At 39.1% G+C, this 9,086-nt stretch overlaps 1 protein-coding gene across 4 annotated transcripts; it reads right to left on the minus strand.

Moving 5' to 3' along the window:
- Positions 1-761: 761 nt before the first annotated feature.
- LOC145912400 (presequence protease, mitochondrial-like) lies at positions 762-9,086 on the minus strand. Of its 4 annotated transcripts, XM_082999854.1 has the most exons (25): positions 8,945-9,086; positions 8,341-8,437; positions 8,176-8,282; positions 7,866-8,017; positions 7,620-7,738; positions 7,460-7,552; positions 7,018-7,178; positions 6,793-6,916; positions 6,640-6,728; positions 6,178-6,305; positions 5,949-6,063; positions 5,784-5,880; positions 5,409-5,543; positions 4,783-4,920; positions 4,598-4,715; positions 4,279-4,411; positions 3,904-4,101; positions 3,487-3,641; positions 3,172-3,384; positions 2,918-3,020; positions 2,650-2,790; positions 2,267-2,453; positions 1,996-2,129; positions 1,598-1,719; positions 762-1,512 (listed from the first exon to the last, which is right to left on the minus strand). In XM_082999854.1, the coding sequence occupies exons 1-24, from the start codon at positions 8,965-8,967 to the stop codon at positions 1,614-1,616; spliced, it is 3,066 nt and encodes a 1,021-aa protein (XP_082855980.1). In that variant the 5' UTR covers positions 8,968-9,086; the 3' UTR covers positions 762-1,512; positions 1,598-1,613. The 4 variants fall into 4 exon arrangements, with proteins under 4 accessions (XP_082855980.1, XP_082855979.1, XP_082855982.1 ...); XM_082999853.1 differs by having other exon boundaries at positions 762-1,719; XM_082999855.1 differs by lacking the exons at positions 762-1,512; positions 1,598-1,719; positions 1,996-2,129 and having other exon boundaries at positions 2,282-2,451.

Genomic DNA, 9,086 nt, shown 5'->3' on the forward strand with positions numbered 1-9,086 from the left:
GGTTGTTCCAAGTCTTCAAAAAGTTGAAACTAACAAATATTTGAACTGACGTTTAAAATCTATTCTGATGATTATTTATTCTTCGAACTTTTGTCATTACCTGGAAGCACTAACGCAAGATTTTTAAATTTATCCCCGAAAAGTTTTCTATCGAATAAAGGACGAATTTATTTTAGGTTTAAAACATAAATTATTCATTTTTATTCTCACACGGAATATCCGCCATTTGCTCAGATTTGCCAGAGCAAAAGTATAACTGAGTCAACCCGTATTTACCAAGCTCGATCAGTTCGGAAATATAAAATCAACTTACGCTCATTATCTGTGTAGTCTGTGTAATTTTTGCATAACGAACACAATTTAGAGATCTGCATTAAATTACCTCACATTTCCTTACCTAATTCGTGACGTCACGTTTCATGCCGGCGGCACACCGGGCATAAAAAAATCACATTCCAAATTTGCGCGTTCGCGCTTCGCGATATTCACCGCTTCTATTCATAGAAAAGTCGTGTTGAAATTTCAAGGTCGTTCAAGGTCACAGTTTTGTAGAACAACGACGGCGTGACAGATAAGGACAATGCCTGTGTTGTCTTTAGCTACTAACGACGCCTTAAAGCATGACGGAATTATGCGGAGGGCAAGGCGAAAGTGGGTGGCAGCGGTTTACGCCCTTTAGCGTATATTCACAGCTGTTAATTGACTGCCGGTACGGCCATTAAATCTCATGACCATCTCATGCCGGACGGTCACGACCGGGCCAAGAGCAACTCACGAAGTCAAAAGACGTGCGCATTTAAACCTCCAATGCCTTTGTACAAAATTCTTGCATATATTGTCTCTGGATGCGTGAACGACATGTACATCCAAACGTGCAGCGCTATACACTGATATTGCTTGATTGGAAGACACTTGAACATATCCGTGTAATTATTGTACATTATTAGGCCGTGCTGTTTTTGCATACCTAAAAATATCGATCGCGCAATACTGGGTGAAACGCAATCGAACCATAAACAAACAAACGAAGTTCAGTCGAGCCCATCAACACGAGACGTGAAAAACCAACGGTTATATTGAGCCTGTAAGAGATTGGATATAACACTGCACGTTACAAGTAATTAAATTTTTAAATTTACCAATCTATTTGACTCAGGGCTATTGATTACTTTTCTATATAAATACGAAGAAATATTCAGGGAATTTACACACGAGAGAGACTGTTTTGTCGCTTGTTTTTTCCACAAAACAAATGCCTGTTGTATGGATGGTCGGCGAAACCATCAATAGTTCGCCTTCAACCAACAGCACAGCCAGAGACGACGTTACAGGAAAATAAGTGTGGGTGTTGTATATATTTGTATTTTAACAGACAGTAACCTGGTTTGGTTTGTATTTTTGAAACAATACTAACATGCTTTCAAAAAGCAAACGGAAAAGAGATCACAAAGGATCCAAAACTCAGGTCACTTGTCACGTGGTTCAAGCATTGGTATCAGGTTCACGCGTACACTGAAATATAGTTTCAAGGGATTTGTTTTTCTGCTACGCAATTCACATCAAAACTCGTCTCATTTTATGAATCATGAGACTGTACCTATCGCTCGACTCGGTCAGACAACAGCAGATGTTGATTGTTTCGATGTTCCAAAATCAGCCAGTTTATCGTCTGGAGGACCAATCACCACCACACTCGTGTCACGTGATTCGCCTAGGTATCTGACACATTGCACAGAAAATATATGAGGTAGAAAATACACGAATCGGGAAATAACTACGTTCAGTTAATAACCAGACAAAAAGTCACGATTATAACGAACACTGTGCCCATGATAGACTACAGTAGAAATTACTTATACTTGACTGCATGAGGGTAATATCTAGGCTGCTATCCACTTGTGAACCCTCTTGTTATCAACAGCAAGATTTAATGTCCAGATGGCTACTTTTTTTACCACACCGGGATACTTGGTATATGGATCGGCCGCTACTTACTCATTAGCAGCTCTCACAAGTTGCTCTCTATTGACACCTAGCAGCCGATCGCGATGAAGTTGTTTGGTGGGGTTGTCGAGGCCATTTACAAACAGAGATTGACCCCGAGCACTTGGTGACGCTGGAGAGTCGACCTGGAATTTGTTCTTGTAACGTCAGAAGCATAAAAACATATTTTAAAAAACAAGGCTCGTGATTACCAAATTTGGTTGGATGAGGTGCTCATTGTATTCTATATTGATAAGGTCAAAAGAACAATAAAATCACTGACCTTTTGAAACAGGGCCAGCTTGGCCTCGTCGATGTCACGTGACTCGAACCGCCCTTCTTTGGCCCACGTGACCGCCTCTTGAAAGCGCTCCACCGTGCGGATGTTATTTGGGTCGCGATAGGAGAAAAACCGAAAGACTCCATCACCATCATGCCTCGCCCCCCCTCCGTACGCCCCTCCCATTTCTCTGCAAATCCCAATTTCATGTCAAGAAAATCAAAGCCGAGATTGAACAGCATAAAGCTTAAAACCGCAAACAAAAACAATGATAGGGTTTTGCGAACATTTCAAACGCCAAGCAGGGGCCTGCGCAGTGGGGCGATCCTGACAATCATGCCCTTGAATGAAACATTACTGCATTTCAAACACGCGTAATTATTTACCTTATTTCTCTGTGAAGAAATTTGGCACTCATTAAACGACCAAGTAAGCGTAAAGTGGGGGCGTCCGCGTGGGAGTAGGGCGCCGGTGTGCGGACGCCCATCGACACAAAGTTTACCGGTAGAGGGAGCTCGTGATGCACTCTACACATAAACAAATTACTTGGTCACGACGTTCGAACTCCAACGTGATGAAGAAAAAATCACAACAACCCAAGAAACCTTTAAATTGAAATTTTAATCCATGTAACAATTGGAAGGAGAGAAATACCTTGTGTGGGTTTGAATTTTTGATTCAAATCTATTCCAGTGAACGAGGGATCCAATTCCTTTGTTCTTGAATTTGGAAAGTGTTCCATCTTTTATGAGGTCACCTGTTATGGATTGTGATTAAAGTTTCAAACTTGCCCGACGGAAAATAGAGGTAACTTCAACATATAACGTGCAGTCAAGACTACCAACAACAACAAATTACAAAACAATTGTTCTAGGTCCCACAAAAGTCCTAATATGTGTTAATATTACTTTCAAGGCTGTGAGTTCCTGTAGTTGGAATGTGGGCGATCAGACCCTCCAGTGACGTCACTGCCTGCGTCATAAATTCCGGTGTGGCGTGGAGGCAAAACCGGGCGGAAGAATTTTGGAGCGCGAACGCCGCGATCTGACGTAGCTTGGCGATAACGCCATCGACGTTTTCGGTTTCGGCGATTTGCTTCATAAAATTTACCTGCGTGAGCCCTGAAGAAAGACAAATTCACAACCACTGGGCGGCTTTGTCATGTGAGCAAGCAACTTGAACAAAGATTATGCAATGTTTCTGAAAAACACATCAATATTTACCGCTGAAAGTTTCTGTATCAGCGGCTGAAGGCGATAAATATTGAGCAGCGCTGTTCATCGCAAACACGTGACCCTGATACGACACGCCATTGGCCAATTCCTGAGCGCTCTGGCGAATTAACGTTAACAGACGAGTGCTGTCTTCAAATGAAACCCTGAAAGTGGACATCACAAAAGTTAAACTAATTGGATGTGCATGAATGTATATCCGATATTCGCCATTTTTACAACCACAAACAGCATTAAATGATTATTTCGATCCAATGACACACTTCCTTAGCTGCCAACAGATGTTAACTTCAATATTTAAATATGTAACATTCAAATATCGACGATAAGCCATCCAAAAAAGACATTGAAAAATTAGGTCCAAGTGGCCCATTTCAAATATATTTAACTAATCAAAGCAGCGCTTACTCCTGAAATATTTCCCGCCACAGCTCAAACATGGCGTCCACGTTTCTATCCAAGCAATGTGAATGCAATCCGATCGCTGTTTCTGACGTCATTGCATCACCGTGGCAACAGTGTGACGTGGCATAAGCACTCAGTCCTCCAGTACACATGTCTTCGCGCTGGGAAAAAGTGACGTAATCCGTGCTACGAGTTCCCATTCTGTAAAATGTTAAAACTGAACATATTAGCAAAGACGGAAAAAAAGAATTAACTTTTATGCTGATACAAAAATCGCAAACCTCGCATTTCTAATGTAAGTTATAACACAGCAGGGTCATCTTTGTGACAGGAGTTTAGTTTAAAGAAACTGGTAAAAGATATTTAAAGATTTCTTACTGATTAAGAACTTCACAGAAGAGTGGAAGAAACGGTTTAAGTTCAACACTGATCTCATTCACAGGAAAGACGGCGTCAAAATACGTCAGCCCATTGGTTGGTTGGGTACACGTGGCGATCAGCGGTTTGTTGTCTGTAAAACCATAAAAAGTACTGAAAATATAACAAAAATGTTTAAAACTTGTCAAAACCTTTGATTTATTATATTTTACCCAACGTTTATTATACTGTAACCACGCAGATTTTTATTCGGCTACGAACTAAAACATACAACACCAGCAAAAGAATATACGGGTGATAACGTTGAAATTGCTTAAACCTGTTTTTCGAAGGTTGACTTCGTAGTTTTGTTGGATGAGCGGAATGTCTGTAACCTGCAGAGTTGGAAGACAACTGACGTCACTCTCTTCCTGCTGACCACGTGACAACTCGAGTCCCTGCACGAATAAAAACAGGTTTTTAATTGAAAGTCAGTGTTTCTGCTAACATTTTGTCCTTGTTCACCTCATCGTAGATTTTCTTTTTGTCGTCGTCGCTCAGCGCCCCCACTCGAATATTTAATTTCTCCTGCTCAGCGACATCTAGTGTCTCGAGATATTTGGGGTCGGGTGACATGGTGAGGGCATGCCGGTGGGTGTTGGTCTGTGTGTTACATTTAAGAAGATTAAAAAACTCGAGACAATCGCTGCATTGTGACCAAATACTCATGCTCTTTGTTCACAAAGAATATCAAGATCAATTTAACTATTTTTGAGTGAGCTGTATAGCACTGTTTCGATCTAATAGGTGTCATCAGTATAGCGTTGGTGATTATGCCAAGATCTTGACCGCTAAAAAGCCAAGCGAGACTTTCACTTTGTGGTGATTATACAGACACTGTCAGTCACCAAACTAAAAAAAACGTGATGAAACTGAGCGAAACAGTGGTTGTAACTTGCATTAACACAATAAATTCATTGTTAAGAATAGATTCTAGGGATTTTTCTCGAAGCAAAAAGAAAATTAGAGTCACAAAATCACAAGTAATACATGGACGTCGAACCAAATGTATACAGGAAACAGCACAATACTTTAGAAATTACGTACCCAGCACAACGTAAAATTTATAGAAGTAAATGCTGAAGCGTCACCGTAAAATATTGCTTGCACTTCTTTTGTACGAATTGCGGATCAGCATCAAGCTCTTCGCGGAAGTTCCCAACCATGTCGTCCACTTTCAAAGAACGTATTGGATCAGCCCCGTGTTGCCACGTTGGTATTACGTTCTGAACACAAATCATTGAAGGTGAAGTAATCGTTGGTGGGATTCAGCCAGTTCGCACAGGTTTTTAGAACTGACACGAACCGGTTGTTAACAACCGTATGTGTGCCTGGGCCTATGTTTCACTTTGAGCAATGTATTCCCGCGGTTGCTATGGCACGATTACAGTGAAAGAACCGAATGCTAAAATATTTCAATCCCTCCACTGGACGCAAGTATTACGCATGCCAAACCACAAACTTACGAAGGACATTCCAAGGCCAAACTGACTGCTTTGGTGTTTCTGCTGCAGTTCAATGCGGTGCAACATGGCCTCGATGCGATCACGTGGCAAGCCTTCCCTATGACATCATAATAACATAGTCTCGTTATGGTTAGATGATGATAACTAATAAATGTTGTTCGTTACTGTGCAACTTCTGTTAGGGTTTTCTCAATGAGATCTTGCACCCGATGCACGTCATCGGGGGAAATCCCTTGTAGGCCGATACTAAAGATGGATTCCTTTTGGTGAGAATGAAACCCTAAGAAAATACGACCATCACGTTAATTTACACTTTTCACGTATAAACTGTCACGAACAAAGTTTGTGAAAAAGTAAAGTCTGGGGTATAAGAATGCTTCATCACAGTATATACCTGACATAGGTGAATAACTTGATCCAAGGCCAGACTCAATAAGTGCCTTGTACAGCGGTGCAGCTGGTCCATCCATCAACAAATTGCATATAATGACAGCTGTGAAGGTCTCTTGGATGTTGGAAGACCTACAAATTTTCAGTTGTTTCAGTACAAAAATAATTACAAGATACTTGTGGGACTTCGACCATTTTTAGAGACACAGTAAAAGTGAAGCAGCCATTAACAAAACACATTGTGAAAAGAATCAATATTTCAATAGAATAGAAAAAATGTCAAAAGTGACTACAGAAATCAACATGTGCACGTCGGTGACCGGCAGATCTGTCTTGACGAATCAGGCGAAATTAATATTTCTGTTAAAAAATGATCATAAAAAGATCATACACTGGCACTGTTCCTCCTTTACACCTTTTAGAGACTCGGGAATATAATATATTTTAATAAACACTTTTAAATTACTCCGGCAACAGGTAGGTGAGGCCAAATGCAGTCTGCTTTTCTGGGTTCGCAACCAGTTCGTCTGGGGAGCAAGTAATGCTCGATGATTTCTACAAATTTCCAATCACAACATTAGAAATATAATTGCTAACAAACAATAATAATATCCCCTACCGGCTTACTCCATTTGACCTGGTTGGGAACATCAGTTCCTGGATGGATCATGTTGAATTTTTGCAAAACCTCATTGATCTGCGCCAGATGGTTTTCCATTGGCATGTCACCATAGGTTATGAATCTAAATATAAGGATTCTAAATATTGAACCAAGGCAAAAGTATTGCTACAGTTCAACACATACGCATTAGAGCATGAAATACCAGATAAAATGCATAAATACCTTGCATTGCTTGGGTGATAATGTCTAGCATGAAAGTCTTTCAAATCCTGCCAAGTTAAATCCAATATTTTATCTGGCTTTCCACCACTGCAAACTCCATATGTGTGGTCAGGAAGAAGATTGTTCAATAAAGCGGTTCCAAACAAGTAAGATGGGTCCGACTTGTACAAATTGTATGTACAGTTAAAACGTGCAGTTAGACTTGGAAGTACACACAGAGATACATTTTGCTGTAATTTGTTGTTTAAATCAGAGTATATGTCATAAACAGTTTTTTTTGTTTTTTTAATAGTTTATTACCAAACACATGAATAAACAACATTGGTCATTGTGTCAAATTTGTGTTTTGTTTTCAAACATCTTGAAATTTGTAATTTACCCCCAACACCCTATACTTGCACACCTAAAGAAAATATATATCGTTTTGTATGAAAACACATACCATCATTCCCTTCATTTCATTGAACACAACACCTTTAAAAGTAATTGGTGAGTTTGAATCCTGATTGTTTTCATTTTCCAACCTCCAGCCCTCCTGTGAAAAAACACATTATGTTCATTCGTTTTGTTGTCACTAAATACAATCTAGTGTCAAGCAATACCTGCAAGAAATCCATTTTTCTTATTTGAGGAAAAAATACAGAATCAAGGTAGACAGACATCAAATTCTTAAAATCCTTGGGATTTTGTGTTGAGAAAGGGTACATCGTGTAATCAGCACCTAAAATGCACACACTGCTACTTAAAATAAGGTAAGAACAATACCATACTTTGGCAAACAATATTATTACCACACAAATGTCGGAAATTCAATTACTAATTACTAGAACATTTATACTCAGTCTCACCTGTAAGGGCATTCATAAATGTGGACATTGATCGGTCAAGCATTTTGAAAAAAGGATCTCGTACAGGGAACTTTTCAGAACCACATAAAGCAACATGTTCAAGAACGTGGGCAACTCCTGTACTGTTCATTGGGGTGGTACGGAGAGATACACTGGAAAAACACCACATAATATAACACATATGAAAAGTTCCAATGATAATTAAAATCGATAGCTGAACCTTTTTTGGTTTGATTAAAATTTTTATGTTTATAGACAGTAAAATTTAAATTTATTTTATATTGTTCAAAAAACATAAATAAACACTCACTTAAAAACATTGTTTTTGTCATCTCTAACTAAGTGCAGATGTTGGCAACCAGTCTTAAGATGTTCAAGTTCAACTGCTGTCATTGAGAATTCAGATATTTCAGCAACCTAAGACCAGAAACAAAACTTTTGATTGTTTAACAAGCATGCCTAAATTTCCGCCTACCCGCTTAATCTCATATCCATGAATTTGTTGTCCTTTACGGCATGATACATTTGTGGACAACAACCGGGTAGCAATGTGTTTGCATGGGTAGGCAAGTCTAGAAAAACAAGTTTTAAAATGTAAACATCAAAAAAACACACTATCAGTTAAGGCTAAAAAATTCCAACTGATTTTCGTAGTGTTTTTACAGAAAATAACACTGGTTTCCAGATTGGAAAGTTTGTTTTTTGCGCGGAGGATTTCGTTTCGGCGATCGTTAATTGCGCGGACGATCGCAACGTTTTTTGTATGTTAATGCATTAGCTAATTAATATTGCGCGGATTATCGGCGAATTTTCACAAAAGTGCGCGGAGGATATATCCTCCGCGCACGACATTTTTTCCAGTCTGGACTGGTTTTAACAAGATGTTTTTTGATTTGCTTCAACAGTGACATTTTTTATGGTTTTGGTATTTGTTTAAAAACAAAGTTTAATTGCATATAAGCACAAAAGATATAGTATCTTGAAGTATAAAACAAAATATTTTTTGGAAATTTAAAACGTTAGTAAATGCAGAATCATACTAGCACTAATTTGTACCGCGAGTAATTTTATTGACATACTTTTTGAGTCTGCTGATCTTCATGCTGTTGGTGACCGTAAAACTTTACTTTTTAAAATAACCTCAAGCAAAATGCGCTATTAAAGTTGTACGAAAAACACAAAGCTGGTTGTTGATAAAACGTGCCTATCACATTAGGGGAA

The sequence above is a fragment of the Ascidia mentula genome, chromosome 8 (assembly GCF_947561715.1).
Source record: "Ascidia mentula chromosome 8, kaAscMent1.1, whole genome shotgun sequence".
Lineage (NCBI taxonomy): Eukaryota > Metazoa > Chordata > Ascidiacea > Phlebobranchia > Ascidiidae > Ascidia > Ascidia mentula.

Coding starts and splice junctions, on each gene's coding strand:
- LOC145912400 (XM_082999854.1), bottom strand. CDS start 8,967: ATGAAGATCAGCAGACTCAAAAA. Junction 5,544..5,783: donor TTGGCCTTGGAATGTCCTTC/GTAAGTTTGTGG, acceptor ATTTGTGTTCAG/AACGTAATACCAACGTGGCA. Junction 3,642..3,903: donor TGGCGGGAAATATTTCAGGA/GTAAGCGCTGCT, acceptor GTCCACTTTCAG/GGTTTCATTTGAAGACAGCA.